At 44.1% G+C, this 19,206-nt stretch overlaps 1 protein-coding gene across 1 annotated transcript in view; it reads left to right on the top strand.

Annotated features, from left to right (window-relative positions):
- Positions 1 to 19,206, top strand: part of LOC126260363 (uncharacterized) — a 151,596-nt gene that overhangs the window by 118,144 nt on the left and 14,246 nt on the right. The window contains exons 9-10 of the mRNA XM_049957691.1: positions 328 to 442; positions 18,972 to 19,131. Of these exons, the coding sequence (XP_049813648.1) occupies positions 328 to 442; positions 18,972 to 19,131 (275 nt within the window). The remainder of the gene's footprint in view (positions 1 to 327; positions 443 to 18,971; positions 19,132 to 19,206) is intronic.

Genomic DNA, 19,206 nt, shown 5'->3' with positions numbered 1-19,206 from the left:
ACGCCGAAGTGTGAAAGGCATTCAGATATATTATGGCTGTTACTTTCTCGACGGCTGTTTGGTTAAAACTGAACAACAAACATAGAGTGAGTTCGCACGGGATTTAGGTGTAGTGAAGTCTCGATAGTATGTGTACATCCCTCGCTATCTTGGTAACTGTGTGGCTCGCTGTGCAGTACAGTTTGTACTATAAGTGCTATATTTCATCTTAGTGTAGGCGTTACAGTCAGATTCTCAGAACATTAACTAGTTTAAATTTATTGTTGGTATTTGAAAAATACGAACACTGAATCGCCAAACTTATACGCAAACCTCTTTCTCTTGCAGTATCTGACAAACGAGACGGTCTACATCAACTCAATGATCGTATGCAGCATTCCGGCGGTGGTAGTCGGTTTGAGTAGCATCCTGGTGCGATTATTGGACTACAAGCGGGTTGTGAGTGAGTATAAAAGATGGTGCCATGTATTTACTCCTTACTTTTGTATCGTGGCGAGCGTATTGGTTTGAGAGACGTAATACTTAATATAGTGAATTCCTTGAAATGCAAACAAACACAGTAATTTTAGCGAACAATGGAATTTGAAACTATGACACCTTGTAAAGGAGTGACATTAAATTTGTGTTTGTTATATTCTGTATTGAGGGAGTTCAAATGGCTGAAATGGCTCTGAGCACTATGGGAATTAACATCTGAGGTCATCAGTCCCCTAGAACTTAGAACTACTTAAACCTAACTAACCTAAGGACATCACACACATCCATGCCCGAGGCAGGATTCGAACCTGCGACATTAGCGCTCGCGTGGTTCCAGACTGAAGCGTCTAGAACCGCTCGGCCACACCGGCCGGCTGTATTGAGGGAGTGAATATATATTTTTTAAAATATGTATTGACAAATAAATAGGGAAATGAAAAAAAGGCCGTTGACGATGGATATCGTTCAGAACTATCAAATAAGTCCAATGTCGCTTTGTTTCCAATTTTTTATTATTATTATAGGCATACAGAGGTATGCTAACAGGCAGAACACGTCGCTGCGGTCGGCAACGCCTATATAAAACAACACGTGTCTGGCGCAGTTTTAAAATCGGTTAATGCTTCTACAATGGCAGGTTAGAAAGATTTAAATGAGATTGAAGGTGGTGTTATAGTCGGCAGCAATGAAGTGGGGATTTTCCCGTACGACCATTTCACGAGTGTACCGTGAATATTCCGAATCCGGTAAAACATCAAATCTCCGACATCGCAGCGGCCAGAAATGATTCTTCAAGAACGGAATCAACAACGACTGAAGAGAATCGTTCAACGTGACAGACGTGCAACCCTTAAGCAAATTTCTGCAGATTTCAGTGCTGGGCCATCAAAAAGTGTCAGCGTGCGAACCATTCAACGAAACATCATCGATATGGGCTTTCGGAGCCGAAGGCCCACTCGTGTACCCTTGATGACTTCACGACATAGAGCTTTACACCTCGCCTGGGTCAGTCAACACAAACATTGGACTGTTGATGACTGGAAACATGTTGCCTGATCGGACGAGTCTCGTTTCAAATTGTATCGAGCGGATGAACGTGTGCAGGTATGGAGACAACCCCATGAATCCATGGACGTGCATATCAGCAGAGGACTGTTCAAACTGGTGGAGGCTCTATAATAGTGTGGGGAGTGTGCAGTTGGAGTGATATGGGACGCCTGATACATGTAGATATGACTCTGACAGATGACACGTACGTAAGCATCCTGTCTGATCACCTGCATCCATTTACGTCCATTATGCATTCCGACGGACTTTGGCAATTCCAGCAGGACAATACGACACCCCACACGTCCAGAATTGCTACAGAATGGCTCCAGGAATACTCTTCTGAGTTTAAACACTTCCGCTGGCCACCAAACTCGCCAGACATTCATTGAGCATATCTGGGATGCCTTGCGACGTGCTGTTCAGAAGAGATCTCCACCCCTTCGTGCACTTACGGATTTATGGACAGCCCTGCAGGATTCATGGTGTCAGTTCCCTCCAGCACTACTTCAGACATTACTCGAGTCCGTGCCACGTCATGTTGCGGCACTTTGGCGTGCTCACGGGCGCCCTACACGATATTAGGCAGGTGTTCGAGTTTCTTTGGCTCTTCAGTGTGTTGTTGTTATCCATAGGAATTCTCAATATGTCGTAAACTGGAGTATATTCGTCGAATATCTTTCCAAGTGAGATAAGTGACACATCAAATTCCAGAAACACAAGAAGGAAATGGAGTGATAACTGATAATTTTATAGCACGTTACGAAATGCAGGTCATAACTCTGACTGAGCGAGGTGGCGCAGTGGTTAGCACACTGGACTCGCATTCGGGAGGACGACGGTTCAATCCCGCGTCCGGCCAATCTGATTTAGGTTTTCCGTGATTTCCCTAAATCGTTCCAGGCAAATGCCGGGATGGTTCCTTTGAAAGGGCACGGCCGACTTCCTTCCCAGTCCTTCCCAGTCCTTCCCTAATCCGATGAGACCGATGACCTCGTAGTTTGGTTTCTTCCCCCAAACAACCGAACCCCTCTTAACTCTGGCCCATTAATCATGCTGATGCTAGTACGGTAATGTGTTACCAATACTTGTGAAACTGTACAGAGGCGTAATTTTTCCAGTTACAGTTGTCCCCTTTATGCTAATATCTTTGTCAAAATATACGGGCCTTATTTCCATTTCATCTTTAGTATTCCTTAAAATTTCATCTGTCATATATATATATATATATATATATATATATGGTTCAATTGGCTATGAGCACTATGGGACTTAAATGCTGAGGTCATCAGTCCCCTAGAACTTGGAACTACTTAAACCTAACTAACCTAAGAACATCACACACATCCATGCCCGAGGCAGGATTCGAACATGTGATGGTAGCGGTCGCGCGGTTCCAGACTGTAGCGCCTAGAACCGCCCTGCCACTCCGGGCGGCTGTCATATCAAAAAGAGCAAACATTGCGTAGAAATTTGAGTCGCATGGCTCGTAGAGGATACCAATAGATTTACTTTTTTCATTTTTTTTCTGCTCTCGCTTGGCCTAGCAAACGAATGAATAACCGTTTCCAAATACGCTTTAAAAGAAAGATGCAACCAGGCATAGCGCAGCTGCAGCATTTCAACGGTTCGCAGTGTTCGATATTTATATATGCTTTCGAAATTCATCTGATTTCTCAACTGGAGGTTCATCCTCTGTGGTTCCAGTTATCTATATAGCAGTCAGTTTCTTGAACTTTATTAGTTTGATATTGCTCATTTATCATCAAAAGTGGAGGAAAACTTTATTTCCAACTAAATAAAGGGTTTGTCTATCATCGCAACGACTTTATGAGATCGTCTGTTCAGAAAGAGATTCTTTTTGTTGCTTCCAATCATTTACAGTAAACTCAGTAATTTCAATCACTGTGTAAGTTGTCTTTAGGACAAATCTGAGTTTGTGCGAGGAAAAGGAATGCAGCTCAGTTACCCACACCTTGTTTGGGAATGGGTACAAATAATTTGTCCACAAACCAACAGAAATGTACTGTTCTCATATCAACAGAATCTTCCATCGCTTCTTGGTAGAACAACATTATAATAATAAATGAAAAGCACCAGTTTGCTTGTGTTCTACAGTATTATTATTATGTACTGTTCTGCTTACCCCGATATCTTTGTGTAGTGGCATTCGTTGCAGAATGTGAAAAGCTGTAGCCCTGTATGACAAAATGTTCTTTGAGCTTCGCTCCACAGCTTTGAGAACGCACATTGGTATCTATCACCGAAAAGTTATTATAAAACACAACTAATTTTGATTATTTCCTTATCATCAAGCACACTTGAAGATCTCAAAATGATCTATGCCACAGGTACAGTATTGAAAAAAATCTGTGTGTGTAGTTAATACTGTGGAAGCAAGTGTGCCGGCTGTGCTGTACGCCATCATCAAGGCTCCAAAACACAGCTACAAATAAAAATTTCACCATGTGATGCCATCGTGTACCTCTCAATACGTAAATAGCATGAAGCACTGACGCTGCTGCTACGAAGGCTATTTTGTCTTGCGGAACAGTTGCAGTTGGATGTGTTTGTCCACACTGATTGCCTTCCTATGTCTCTCTGAAATTAAAGCAGCTTTCAGTGTTTTGCATCCACCATTACCACCAGCCTTACATGATTTACTTGGACAGTTCGCTATACAATAACAGGCCACCTCCGTTGACGAACGGTTATCGTTGGTGGTTCTATGGATGCAGAAATCGGGATTACCGGTGATCACCTAAGGTTTTTCTGTAGCTCAAAGGTTTGCTACTGGTCTCTGGCGATGAGAAGTGATCCCCTGTCTCGAAACTGACTTATTTATGTGGCTCTGGTGCAATTTGTTACCAAAACCCGGCATCTATTGCTATCGCCCACAATAAGAGACTTGGCCTGGTGTGGTGACATTCCCCTGCTGGCTACACAGTTACCACTGTGCGGTGCAGTTTACTCCTGCGCTCGGCTTTCCTGGCTTCGCAGTCCACTTGTGTTTCTGTTATTGTGACCCATCTACATCTGCATCTACATGATTACTCTGCAATTCACATTTAAGTGCTTGGCAGGGAGTTCATCGAACCACAATCATACTATCTCTCTACCATTCCACTCCCGAACAGCGCGCGGGAAAAACGAACACCTAAACCTTTCTGTTCGAGCTCCGATTTCTCTTATTTTATTTTGATGATCATTCCTACCTATGTAGGTTGGGCTCAACAAAATATTTTAGCATTCGGAAGAGAAAGATGGTGACTGAAATTTCGTAAATAGATCTCGCCGCGACGAAAAACATCTTTGCTTTAATGACTTCCATCCCAACTCGCGTATCATATCTGCCACACTCTCTCCCCTATTACGTGATAATACAAAACGAGCTGCCCTTTTTTGCACCCTTTCGATGTCCTCCGTCAATCCCACCTGGTAAGGATCCCACACCGCACAGCAATATTCTAACAGAGGACGAAAGAGTGTAGTGTAAGCTGTCTCTTTAGTGGACTTGTTGCATCTTCTAAGTGTCCTGCCAATGAAACGCAACCTTTGGTTCGCCTTCCCCACAATATTATCTATGTGGTCTTTCCAACTGAAGTTGTTCGTAATTTTAACACCCAGGTACTTAGTTGAATTGACAGCCTTGAGAATTGTACTATTTAATCTCACCACATTGGCAGATACCGGCTCACGGCTGTTAAACAAGTGCTCCAAGGCCGCTTCTGCACTACTTGTCGTTACTTTTTCTGTAGACTTATAGTTTTTACTAAAAGCTTCGGTAGCTTCAGTATTGTGCAAAAATTTTCGAGTAAATCAATCAAGAACTTTTCGTGATGTTTGTTAACAAAATTTCACATGGAACAACTAAATCCCTAGAAAAATAGGCATTGCACGAAGAAATGCTAGTGATGAAAGTTAATAGTATATTTACACAGGGATCACAAGTCTGTGCTAAAATTGGCCACACCCTAGCCCTTGCCCCCTTCCCCCTCCGCATGCAGGGGTAGGGCCGACATTTTATTTTCAAATGGGAATCCTCCATTTTTGTTCCAGATTCGGATTCTACCCAAAGAAGGATTTACATGAAACATTTTTTTTTCCTGTTCCAGGAAAATGGTGCAGTAATCGAAAAAGTTAGATTTTTCTTGTGTTTGCAGCGAGGATCCGGTTCATTGGATTCTTCAATACATTTGAGGTAAAAATGTAAACTTTTTTGTTCCAATTTATTCTCCTCTTTGTTATAAATTTCAGTTTTGCAAATTTTATTGTGCAGGAGTTATACTGCAATTTCAGTGTTGCTGTTCATCGTAACTGTTGCTCTACTAGTTCTTTTTCTAGGTTTCGCACTTCCTGTGTTAGCAAGTTACTTTACAAGACGACAAATAGTATTACAAGATCGTGGCCTATCAGTGAAACGTTCGGTATGAAGAGCAACGGCAGCTTCTAAATTTCTTTCACCCTCGCCATAAATTAAAATTACTTCGATTTTCTCCTTTACAAGTAAAAAATCGGTTACTACAAATATACCAGAAAAGGCTCTGGAATATAGTGGTACCGAGTCCTTTGGTGTTCGAACTTACGTCTGAGGCGCTGTGGTGGGTCGTACGACGCTGTGGGTAGCTGAGCAGTAGGGTGTGTGTGTGTGAGAGTCCACCCCAAATGCTCCGTGCGCAACCGTGGGAGGTTTCACTATTATTATCAACATTTTTCCTTACTGTGGTTGTAGACTGTATTCTGCTAGTAGCTGCGTAGTGGCTGGTGCGAGAGTTATGACGGCTGGACGGAAGAACACACCCAAATAAGTAATTCTGATCGCGAGAATCGAGTTAACTCATCGTAATCAAACGTCTCGATGGCATGGCGACGTACCTTAATTAACCCCGAAGGTGACAACAACAACGTTACGTTGAAAGTAGCTGATTTGATAGACTTCCAATTTCCGAATCATAAAAGTGTTACTGTACAATCAAATTTGCAAAACTGAAATTAATTTCTTTACAAAAATGTCAAGTGCTTAGAACAAAAATGTTTACATTTACATAGTAAATGAAGTGTAGAATGAAATGAGACCTTCTTATTTGCAAAAAGCGGAAAAATTGAATTTTTTCGATTACAGTGCCTGCCATCCATCATGAATAGAAGGAAATGATGTGGCAAATCCCGGATATTGTTGGTGTGCAATCCGAGTCGGTTAAGGTAATGGGGCGTTCACATTCGGAAAGAAAAAGTTGACCTCCCCCGTATGGAGGGAGGGCTCATGAGTGGCCAGATTTAGCTAACAAGGGGAGGCCACAACGTCTGGAACGCGGATTTACTGTAAACTTCGTACACTCGTAGTACTCCATGAGGACAGCAAAATGTGTAAGCACCAGCGCGTTCTTCTCAAGCGTTACTGAGAAAATCGCAAGATAATTTCGGGCGTCAAAAATATACCTGTGCGTCGTCATTTTTACCATAAAGCGGCTGCAGCCGAGTGGTGCCTGCACGGTAGCTCAGCGTGTTCGGTCAGAGCGTTAGCTATCCTTTCGAGTAAGCCGGCACGGTAGCTCAGCGTGTTCGGTCAGAGAGCAACGAACTATATTGAAGAAAATGAGTAAAAAAAAAGTAAAAAAAACTGAGTGAACAGATCAACGAACAAATTGAACGGGTGTCATCGGACGTCCGCCCTGAACACATTCAACGAACAATATAGAACAATTTTTTTTTGAAAAAAATGTGATTGGCGTTCAAGCCGCTGGCTCGAGTTGCGTTCGTCAGTTTTTTTTTATTTTCAGCACAGTCATTTTCTTTACTATTTATATTACAATTGATATAATGGGAAAAATAAATGTAGTTGGAGGAACTTTTATTAAATTTACAATGTTATTTGGCAGTCTACGCATAAAGTGATACTGAAAATGTATGCTTGTCCGTGTCTTCAAAACTGTTCGTATTTAATTGAAAGAGAAGGAGCAATTGCTTCTCGGGAGACGCTATTAAAATACACTCGATACTGCATAACCAATTATCAGCGCCGGTTTTTAAGGAAATACTGCGCTATATATGGTTTGCCTCCAAATTATCGTCTGAAGGAGAGGTTTTTGAAAATGTTAACGAGGTTTGTTTTTCCACGGAAGACGTCAAAACACCTTGCGTATGCTGAAACATAGTATTTATTCAATGCAGCTGGTGCCGTTTAACTTTATGTTTTCCATGTTTTTACGGAAAATACCATCCTGCAACTTGTACTCGTAATGTCGAAAGCGACGATTAATTGTACATCTTTCGAAAGCCGGCTGTGCCGGTCAAACTTTGGAGGTAATAAGTCGTTTCGGGCTCCTTCAAGGTATAAGGGATTTCTCAAATCACAGACAAGCATACATGTTCAGTAGTACTTCATGCGTTTGGTCGTTTACTAGTTGATAGTTATGAATATTACATTATTTGTGATAATAAAAATTAGTAGACTGCCAAATAACATTGTAAATTTAATAAAAGTTCATCCGATTACACGAATTTTCCTCATTATATAAATTGTAATATAAACAGTAAAGAAAATGACTGTGTTGAAAATTAAAAAAAAAATAAAAAGAACAGGTCGAACGGGACTCGATCCAGTGATCACGGGGCTTGAACGCTAACCACTTTTTTTTTTTTTTTAAATTAATTTTGTTCGTTCTATCTGCTTGGGGCGGACGTCGTAAGACCTCCGTTTAAGTTCGTTGTTGATCGATTTACTCAGTTTTTTTTATTTTTATTTTTTTATTACAGAGGGCAGCTAACCCTCTGACCGAACACGCTGAGCTACCGTGCCGGCATCACTCGCCTGCCGCCTCTTCTTGGTAAAAATGGCCATCCACTGGTATATATTTGACGACCGAAATTATCTTGCGATTTTCTCAATAACGCTTGAGAAGTACGCGCTACATCTTACACATTTTGTTGTCCTCATGGAGTACTACGAGTGTACGAAGTTTGCAGTAAATCTGCGTTCCAAACGTCGTGGCCTTCCCTTGTCAGACCGATGTTCTCTCTTAAAATGTTCCCTTTCTTGCGGAGCATTTTCAGAATCGGCCGCACAGGTTCTGAACTCGAGTCTTGGTCCGCCATACTCTTTAAATCTGGTAATAACGGTCATATCAGCGCACACTTCACTTTACTGTGAAAAAAAAAACATTCTGGAAACATCCCCCAGACTGTGGTTTAGCTCTTTGTCCGACATCTCGTTTCTTCCAGGAGTGCTAATCCTGCAGGTTTTGCGGGTGAACTTGTATGAAGTTAGAAAAGTAGGAGATGAGATACAGGTGGAAGTTCAGCTCTGAGGACGGGTCATGGGTTGTGCTTGGGTAGCTTAACCAACGGAGCACTTGCCCATGAAAGGAAAAGATCCCGAATTTGAGTCCTGCTCCGGCACAACAAACTACATTCGTAATTTCAAACCTTTTCTAACCATTTTCTTACTGGCACTTCGGACAAAATGATGGAAGGAAAAAAGTTTGTCACGTACTAAATTTTCGCTGATCATGCAGTAAAACGGCAGCATTGGGCAGGATGTTGTAATTTATTGCCTCTTTACTACGAATTCTATTCGCAACACAGTTTACTGATAGTACCTGTGTATCCCTGAATGTACCTGAAAAATTATATCATTGTACGACACACAGTTCAGGAGATCAGAGGGCGTACATTTGGATGCTTGAAAAACTATGTCTTTTTTCAGATGGGGAGCAAATTACCCAGACTAATTGCCCAGACTAGATTCATGCAATGTTTGATAATGAGAGTACTTAGGAATGCTGTGGCCTTTTCCACCAGACATCACGGCGCCTAGAGTATCAGCAACCAAACTGATAACCTGCAGCCGCGGTTGCCCGCCTCGCAGGCTAACCGAAGCACTTACACAACCGACAGGCAATATTGATGAACGGCCACAACAACAACAACCACAACAATACCACAGCAAAGACACCAGCGGCCAGCAGGGGCCACTACGGGCCCACATAAACATAAGGAAGAGGTCACTGCAGATCACGGAACTATTTTCACACGTCAAATCACGTGATGGAAAATAGTTCCGAGGTACTCATCCGCCGAAGCGCTATAAAGGCCGGCGCTTGGCCACACATCGGCAGTTCATCGACCGCCAGCAGACATGGATAGCTGTCGCCCCGGCAGCCCGGCTTGGATCTTCTCGCTAATCTCTGGATTAGGCTTGGTATATCGGAGAAGTCTCTGGCGGAGACTAGTAGAAAATATTTCAGTTGTTTTCTATATTATTCTTGTATGTAGTTATGAGTCGAAGACGGATCACTGTTTTGTGTTGGTGTTATACTTGGAGAATTTGTTTTGGTTAATTGAACAGTCCAATAAATTGTTTTCGGACTTGATCGTTAGTTTCTTCTGCTTACGCAGACATATCAAGGAACTTCCAACAAACTTGAAGCAAACCTGTCCCTAAACTTCGTACCTCTTACATATTTAAATTGGAATAATTAAGGGGCTCCGGAAAGGCTCAAAATCATGAAAAGTTCAATTTTTACTTTTTTGCGTTTTCTGAATCTGCAGACTATTACCTTTTAATAGATATATAATTTATTCAATTCCGAAGACTACAACTATTTTTAAATTTTTTTTAAATGTGTTCTACATGGGCGTGACCCACTGTGGCGCTGTTAAACTGCTGTCAAATGGTGTTATTATTAACGTCCGTGTTCATCAGGTACATTTTAGTGATGTGAGATAAAGTATGTGTTGTGGCTAACCTGTGATGGTTCAATATATATCGCTGGTGTGATTGTCGATTGTTTCATGTTTATTTAATCTGTTGTTATCTCGAAAATATTCGTAATTAATTCTGTTTCTTGAGTCTCTGTTTTGTTGAAGTATAATAATGAGTAAAAGTAAAGTTATTAGAAATCCTCTGAAGGCTTTTAAGAAAAGGAGAAATGTTGGAAAGCCAAAGGTATGTGTTATTACTGTAAACAATAAAGACGATGAAAATCCCCAACATAGCTTGTGTCCCAAAGAAGAAGACAGTTGGTGTAAATATAACAAAGGATTGCTAACTGGTGAAGTGTACACTCATAAGCATAGTCTGCCTCATGCAATAATGGAGGTGATAAAACCTATTTTCAGAGACTTAGCAGCACCTGAACTGTTGAAAAAGTGTATTCACGGAAAAACTCAAAACCCCAATGAAAGTGTAAATAGTTGCTTTAGACAAGGAACGCCTTCGGGCTGCAGACAGGGCTGTAAAGAGTGTAGAAATACAAGCAAGAGTAAACAGGAGGAGGAAGAAGAGGAAGCTGGAGGAGGAGTTTGCAGAGGATGAAGATAATCCATCCTATGGACCTGGAATGCACTAAAAAGTTAATCCAATCTTTGTCGCTCGATTCCCAAAACTTTTATTTTCTCATACTAATTACATGTTTTCTAAGGATCTTCCAAACATATTTGTTTCAAACTTTCAGTAAATGTTACACAGTACCTTCTGTATAATTTAACACAGCCTTTTTCCAAAAAACTGTATATTTTTGAATATATAAATAAAAAATTGCAAAAAGATGTTGTGAATTTGCATTACAATTGAAAAAAAAATCATCTTTAATAACCGAACTAAAATTTTGTAAAATCCGTGTGTTAAGTTGTAGCCCATATTCCAATAGATAATCTGTAAAAAGTTCAACTTCCTACCTCAAATACTTTGTGAGGAAAGATGTAATTTATAAGCGTTATTTTAACATTGCAAGTATAGGGCGTTCCGGAGCCCCTTAATACATAACTCATTTGCAAAGTAGTCAGACGTATGAAGCTGTTTTACACATGAGAATTCGATACTTTAAAGAATGGGGGTTGACTGTTATATGTTAGACTGTTTGGCAAAAAACTGTAAACTTAGAATTCACGCATTGTCATTGAAATAAAAAAAGACAGTGTAAAATGCCATATACGGTTAATGTTCCTGAAGCATACTGAATCTCACCTTTATCTACCATAATGATATTGGCTGAAGTAATTATTGGAGAACCTCAGCAATACTGATCTACACTGAAGCGCCAAAGAAACTGGTGTAGGCATGCGTATTCGAATATAGACATGTAAACAGCCAGAACGCGGCGCTGCCGTCGGCAACGCCTACATAAGACAAGTGTCTGGCGCAGTTGTTATATCGGTTACTGTTGCTACAATGGCAGGTTATCAAAATTTAAGTCGGTTTCAAAGTGGTGTTACAGTCGGCGCTCGAGCGATGGGACAGAGCATCTCCGAGGTAGCGATGAAGTGGGGATTTTCCCGTATGACCATTTCACGAATGTCCATTGAATATCAGGAATCCGGTTAAACATCAAATCTAAGACGTCGGTGCGGCCGGAAAAATATCGTCCTTGAACAGGATCAACGACGACTGAAGAGAATCGTTCAACGTCACAGAAGTGCAATCCTTCCGCGAATTGTTACAGATTTCAATGCTAGGCCAGCAACAAGTTTCAGCGTGCGAACCATTCAACGAGACATCATCGATATGGAATTTCAGAGCCGAAAGCCCACTCGTGTACCCTTGATGACCGCACGATACAAAGCTTTACGCGTCGCCTGGGCCCGTCAACACCGACATTGGACTGTTGATGACTGGAAACATGTTGCCTGGTCGGACGTATCTCGTTTCAAATTGTATCGAGCGGATGGACGTGTACAGGTATGGAGACAACCTCATGGATCCTGTATGTCAGCAGGGGACTGTTTAAGCTGGTGGAGGTGTGGAGCGTGTGCAGTTGGAGCGATATGGGACTTCTGATTCGTATAGATACAACGCTGACAGGTGACACGTACGTAAGCATCCATTCATGTCCATTGTGCATTCCGAGGGACTTGGGCAATTCCAGAAGGGCAATGCGACACCCCACACGTCCAGAATTGCTACAGAGCGGCTCCTGGAACACTCTTCAGAATTGGCCAACAAACTCGCCTGACATGAACATTTATTGAGCATATGTGGGATGCCTTGCAATGTGCTGTTGAGGAGAGATCTCTACCCCCTTGTACTCTTACGGATGTATGAATATCCCTGAAGGATTCATGGTGTCAGTTTCCTCCAGCATTACTTCAGACATTAGCCGAGTCCATGCCAGATAGTGCTGTGGCACTTCTGCGTGCCCACGGTGGCCCTACATGATATTAGGCAGGTGTGCCATATTCTTTGGCTCTCCAGTATAAGTTCAGAAAGGGATTAGCAATGGGCTGAGGCGTGATTTGGAATCTGCATTGGGCAGGGAGACGTAGCAGCGTAGTACGTGCAGCTTTGATAGCTGTAGTGCCTGTGAAGGGTAGTGGCTAGCCCATCTGTTTAAAACGGGAGGTCTCAGTTTCAATCCCGATGATGGCGCCGATTTTAATTCCTTGCTTCGTCCTACATCAATATGATGCTATAAAATTATTCACACACACACACACACACACACAGAGAGAGAGAGAGAGAGAGAGAGAGAGAGAGAGAGAGAGAGAGAGAGAGACATACATTTGACACCAACCAGCATACACTACTAGCCATTAAAATTGCTACACCGCAAAGATGACGTGCTACAGACGCGACCGGTGTTGCCTGGTGAAACGTTGTTGTGATGCCTCGTATAAGGAGGACAAATGTGTACCATCACGTTTCCGACTTCGATAAAGGTCGGATTGTAGCCTATCGCGATTGCGGTTTATCGTATCGCGACATTGCTGCTCGCGTTGGTCGAGATCCAATGACTGATAGCAGAATATAGAATCGGTGGGCTCAGGATGGTAATACGGAACGCCGTGCTGGATCCCAACGGCCTCGTATCACTAGCAGTCGAGATGACAGGCATCTTATCTGCATGGCTGTAACGGATGGTGCACCGACGTCTCGATCCCTGAGTCAACAGATGGGGACGTTTGCAAGACAACAACCATCTGCACGAACAGTTCGACGACGTTTACAGAAGCATGGACTATCCGCTCGCAGACCATGGCTGCAGTTACCCTTGACGCTGCATCACAGACAGGAGCGCCTGCGATGGTGTACTCAACGACGAACCTTGGCGCACGAATGGCAAAGTGTCATTTTTTCGGATGAATCCAGGTCTCTTTACAGCATCGTGATGGTCGCATCCGTGTTAGGCGACATCGCGGTGAAAGCACACTGGAAGCGCGTATTCGTCATCGCCATACTGGCGTATCACTCGGTGTGATGGTATGGGGTGCCATTGGTTACACGTCTCGGTCACCTCTTGTTCGCATTGACGGCACTTTGAACAGTGGACGTTACATTTCAGATGTGTTACGACCCGTGGCTCTACCCTTCATTCCATCCCTGCGAAAATCTACATTTCAGCAGGATAATGCACGACCGCCTGTTGCAGGTCCTGTACGGGCCTTTCTGGATACAGAAAGTGTTCGACTGCTGCCCTGGCCAGCACATTTTCCAGATCTCTCACCAACTGAAAACGTCTAGTCAATGGTGGCCGACAAACTGGCTCGTCACAATACGCCAGTCACTGCTCTTGATGAACTGTAGTATCGTGTTGAAGCTGCATGGGCAGCTGTACCTGTACACGCCATCCAAGCTCTGACTCAATGCCCAGGCGTATCAAGGCCGTTATTACGGCCAGAGTTGGTTGTTCCGGGTACTGATTTCTCAGGATGTATGCACCCAAATTGCTTGAAAATGTAATCACATGTCAGTTCTAGTGTAATATATTTGTCCAATGAATACTGTTTGTCATCTGAATTTCTTCTTGGTGTAGCAATTTTAATGGCCAGTAGTGTATTTGTAACAATAACTGTTTTTCGGTAATGTAATGTAACGATGGATAATTTTCCATGTTTTATAACAGAGCGGCCTACCGAAGATATCGGTATTTAGTCGAAACTAGTTTGGGAAATTAAATAGCCAATAAGCTGTTTACATCAAGACGGACCAACAATCCCGTATCCTTTACAAAATTATAAGCTCATGGCTCAGAATAGTAGTGAATCCCCTTAAATGAGCGCACTGTTCACCTTTGAGCGCAATGGTTGGGGTGGAATTGGAGCCTGGAGGCCACACAGTCACCCTCCACCGCTGACTTAATTCAGGACAAGGACGTGGTGCGTATTAACCGGCCAATTGTACGGAAGTAGCACAGAAAGAGGAGTTTGAAAATCGACAGGATAGTGGCTGAAGTCATTCGCACGTTTCTTGTGCATTTCACTTCGAACCCAGCTCCTGTTTTCAATGTCAAATATTTTGGTCTTAGCCCCTGGGACTCTTCCAGGTATTTCTGCCAGCTTGAGGGGTATGCGGTTACGGGCGTATCCTGCGATGGCAAGGGATGGCGATTAACATTCTCCTTCCGCACTATCCCCTGACAAAATTGTGTTCTTCGCAATGCATATTCACCACATGCTACCACATGCTGATCCATAAGAGAGTTCAGTTTGATCCTGTCCCCTTCCCCTAGTCATCAGCATAGTGAAGCTCTGTACGAGGCTGCAAAACAAAACTAAACCTGGTCCATGTACACTTTGATGCCACAAACTTCGTTCAGACCGAACCAAATATAATACACAGTTGACTGAACACTCTTGATGTTGAGAGAGGTATAAACTTCCAGGTGGCACTTCATCCAATCCACTGCAAGAACAAAAACTCAGTTTTGAACGCAATTCTCCTCCGAAATTGCTTGCAATTTATTGAAGTTTTAATGAACTATCTAACATTCAGTACTAAATTTCATTGATAGTTCATGTCAGCAGATATAGGATTGGTTCTCTTTGGTATTTTGTCAGAATAAATTGCTCGAACAGAAAATAAATATTAGTTTTTTAATGTAATTCGCAATTTAAAATATAGTACTAGCCCCCCTTTAAGTTGGCATGACAGAAATATCCGTCCACAGCATTCTGTGGCATGCATCTACTGGGGATGACACGTTTCAGGCTTGCAGATGTTACAGTGCTATTAGTTAATGCTATTAGGAAAATCACCTTCGACCTAATGCAGAAAAAATTATGTAAGCGCATTCCAGCTCCGTAATAGAGAAGCCTCAACACAGTTGGGAACGGAATGAAAGGGTTTAGACTACAACACTGCACCAAACCAAAATATTTAGGAGTCAGCCCAAACCGTACAACGTCATATAAGAAACACTTCTCTGATCTGTCCTACTGCCCCTTACAATTATAGTACTATTTAGATAACTGATGTCGACAGATGAAAATACTTTACGATATAAAGCTTATAAGTTGTATCCTTGTTGTGCACTAGCTTTGCTACGTGTACAGGCAGTATCTTTAGTAAATGTATTTTCGCGCCAACAGACTTAGCTCCACATGTTGTCAGTGCACCTGAGCTTCTATTTGTGATAGATTGTCAGAACGATGGTAACACTGACAATACAGTGCATATTTAACAACATTTTACGAAGTAATAAGTGTCGTACTCATTGGATCTTGTGGGACTCTCGGAGTCAAAAGGCTACGTTTTGACGACGACATGGTCCTCACCCTCATCCGTAAGTACCTTGGCGTCACCCTTGACCCTCGTCTCTCCTGGACCCCCCATCTCTGGACAATCCAAGCCAAGGCACGCTCCCGACTCCGTCTCCTCAAGTTCCTTTCCGTCCGCACATGGGGTCTGGGCCCCTCCACCATCCTCCACACCTACAAATTCCTTATCCGCCCTATCCTCTGCTACGCTCATCCCGCATGGATCTCTGCCCCTCCTACCTTTTACACTTCCCTTCAAATCCTAGAACGCCATGCGCTCCACCTCACCTATCCTACATGACCTTATTCCGTTCCCGCACGTCCTACTTTATACGGATCCTCTACAACTCCCGCAAACCTGATCCCTCTCGCCCGCTTGTCTCTCCCATCCTCTCCCACCCCCGTCCGCTGCCACGCCTGCATTCCCACATCCCACCTGCTCTCCATCTCTCCACTCTCCTTACCCTAACCCAAGGTGGCTTCCACCAACTCGCCCTCCCTGATGATGCCCTCATCCCCTCCTTCTAGCCCTCCTACCAACTTTGATCCTTCTCTACCGCACCCTGTGTTTTTTCCCGAGGGCACCCTCTCTCACCTCTCTCCCTCCTCCCTTCCTCCCTCCCTCCTCCCCCCAGGCTTCCCCTACCCCCCTATCTTCTCTCCTCCCCCTCCCATCTCCTCTGTCACTGGCATCTACACCCTCCCCTCTCCCTCCTTCCACCCTCGTACACATATAGTGAACTTCCGCGCGCCAGAGATCATCGCCTAGTGTTTGTGTGTGCAGTCGTGTTCGTGTTCAAGTGTTCCAGTGTTTCATCGTTTGTGCTCCAACGTTCGTGTGTGTCATATGTCATCTCTGTGCGTGTCCACGTGTCTGAACATTTTTATTTTGGACTCTGCGCCCATGAACGGCTCCGTGTGTTTTAATTTTGTATGTCTACGTTTGTATATCCACCATGTCTGTTCTGCGATTGTCTTCTTTTGTATCATTTGTTTTATCTGTGGCCGAAGAGCGGCGTAGTATGCCGCTGCTGGCCTATCTGTACCAGGTGTGAAATTAACAATAAAGAAAAAAAAACACGACTTGTACTTATGTCAGATAGTCTTATATTCTGACAGAATGTAAGCTATGTATATTTCTCACCAATTTTTATAATTACCCTACTATCTTAATGAAATGTTTGTTTAATTATGTATATACACCCTATGCTTCATTTTTGTGGTTCTTTTTTTTGTGTTTAGGTAACTTTTGCAGTGTTACTTGAAAATGAACCTAAAGCCGAAATTGCAATCGTAATAAAAAATACACTCCTGGAAATGGAAAAAAGAACACATAGACACCGGTGTGTCAGACCCACCATACTTGCTCCGGACACTGCGAGAGGGCTGTACAAGCAATGATCACACGCACGGCACAGCGGACACACCAGAGACCGCGGTGTTGGCCGTCGAATGGCGCTAGCTGCGCAGCATTTGTGCACCGCCGCCGTCAGTGTCAGCCAGTTTGCCGTGGCATACGGAGCTCCGTCGCAGTCTTTAACACTGGTAGCATGCCGCGACAGCGTGGACGTGAACCGTATGTACAGTTGACGGACTTTGAGCGAGGGCGTATAGTGGGCATGCGGGAGGCCGGGTGGACGTACCGCCGAATTGCTCAACACGTGGGGCGTGAGGTCTCCACAGTACATCGATGTTGTCGCCAGTGGTCGGCGGAAGGTGCACGTGCCCGTCGACCTGGGACCGGACCGCAGCGACGCACGGATGCACGCCAAGACCGTAGGATCCTACGCCGTGCCGTAGGGGACCGCACCGCCACTTCCCAGCAAATTAGGGACACTGTTGCTCCTGGGGTATCGGCGAGGACCATTCGCAACCGTCTCCATGAAGCTGGGCTACGGTCCCGCACACCGTTAGGCCGTCTTCCGCTCACGCCCCAACATCGTGCAGCCCGCCTCCAGTGGTGTCGCGACAGGCGTGAATGGAGGGACGAATGGAGACGTGTCGTCTTCAGCGATGAGAGTCGCTTCTGCCTTGGTGCCAATGATGGTCGTATGCGTGTTTGGCGCCGTGCAGGTGAGCGCCACAATCAGGACTGCATACGACCGAGGCACACAGGGCCAACACCCGGCATCATGGTGTGGGGAGCGATCTCCTACACTGGCCGTACACCACTGGTGAACGTCGAGGGGACACTGAATAGTGCACGGTACATCCAAACCGTCATCGAACCCATCGTTCTACCATTCCTAGACCGGCAAGGGAACTTGCTGTTCCAACAGGACAATGCACGTCCGCATGTATCCCGTGCCACCCAACGTGCTCTAGAAGGTGTAAGTCAACTACCCTGGCCAGCAAGATCTCCGGATCTGTCCCCCATTGAGCATGTTTGGGACTGGATGAAGCGTCGTCTCACGCGGTCTGCACGTCCAGCACGAACGCTGGTCCAACTGAGGCGCCAGGTGAAAATGGCATGGCAAGCCGTTCCACAGGACTACATCCAGCATCTCTACGATCGTCTCCATGGGAGAATAGCAGCCTGCATTGCTGCGAAAGGTGGATATACACTGTACTAGTGCCGACATTGTGCATGCTCTGTTGCCTGTGTCTATGTGCCTGTGGTTCTGTCAGTGTGATCATGTGATGTATCTGACCCCAGGAATGTGTCAATAAAGTTTCCCCTTCCCGGGACAATGAATTCACGGTGTTCTTATTTCAATTTCCAGGAGTGTATTTCATAAAGTCAACAGCGACTATGATGTCTTTTAAGAAAAATTAAATTCCTCCGTTTTCATTCTTTACCTTTATGAATGTGTTTCTTTACACGCATTGCACATCGTGACTCGTATGCTGCAGGAGCATTTTTGTGAAAATTGGTAAGACACCAGTGTTCAGTAACGAGTAGAAATCGGAGAGTTACCTAAGCGAACATCGCCTCTGCAGACGGCCGCAGACTCATGGCGTTTGCCTTGTTGCAGTCTTGTGCTGCCTGCTGAGCAGCGTCTTCTGCATGTCGGTGTTGTGGTCCACGGGCTGGGTGACGACGGTGGCTCTGTTTACCACCTACCTGGCCAACGTCAACATCGTCTGCACCTGTGTGCTCGGCGCCGTCGCCACCATTTTCCCCACCAAGCTCAGGTTCGAATTACCCAGTAGTAGCTGTTTTACTGTTAAGCAACTTCATGGCAAATTAAAACCATGTGCCGCACCGAG

This window comes from Schistocerca nitens, chromosome 5 (genome assembly GCF_023898315.1).
Source record: "Schistocerca nitens isolate TAMUIC-IGC-003100 chromosome 5, iqSchNite1.1, whole genome shotgun sequence".
In the NCBI taxonomy this organism is placed as follows: Eukaryota; Metazoa; Arthropoda; class Insecta; order Orthoptera; family Acrididae; genus Schistocerca; species Schistocerca nitens.
This window is presented reverse-complemented; position numbering and strand designations above follow the sequence as displayed.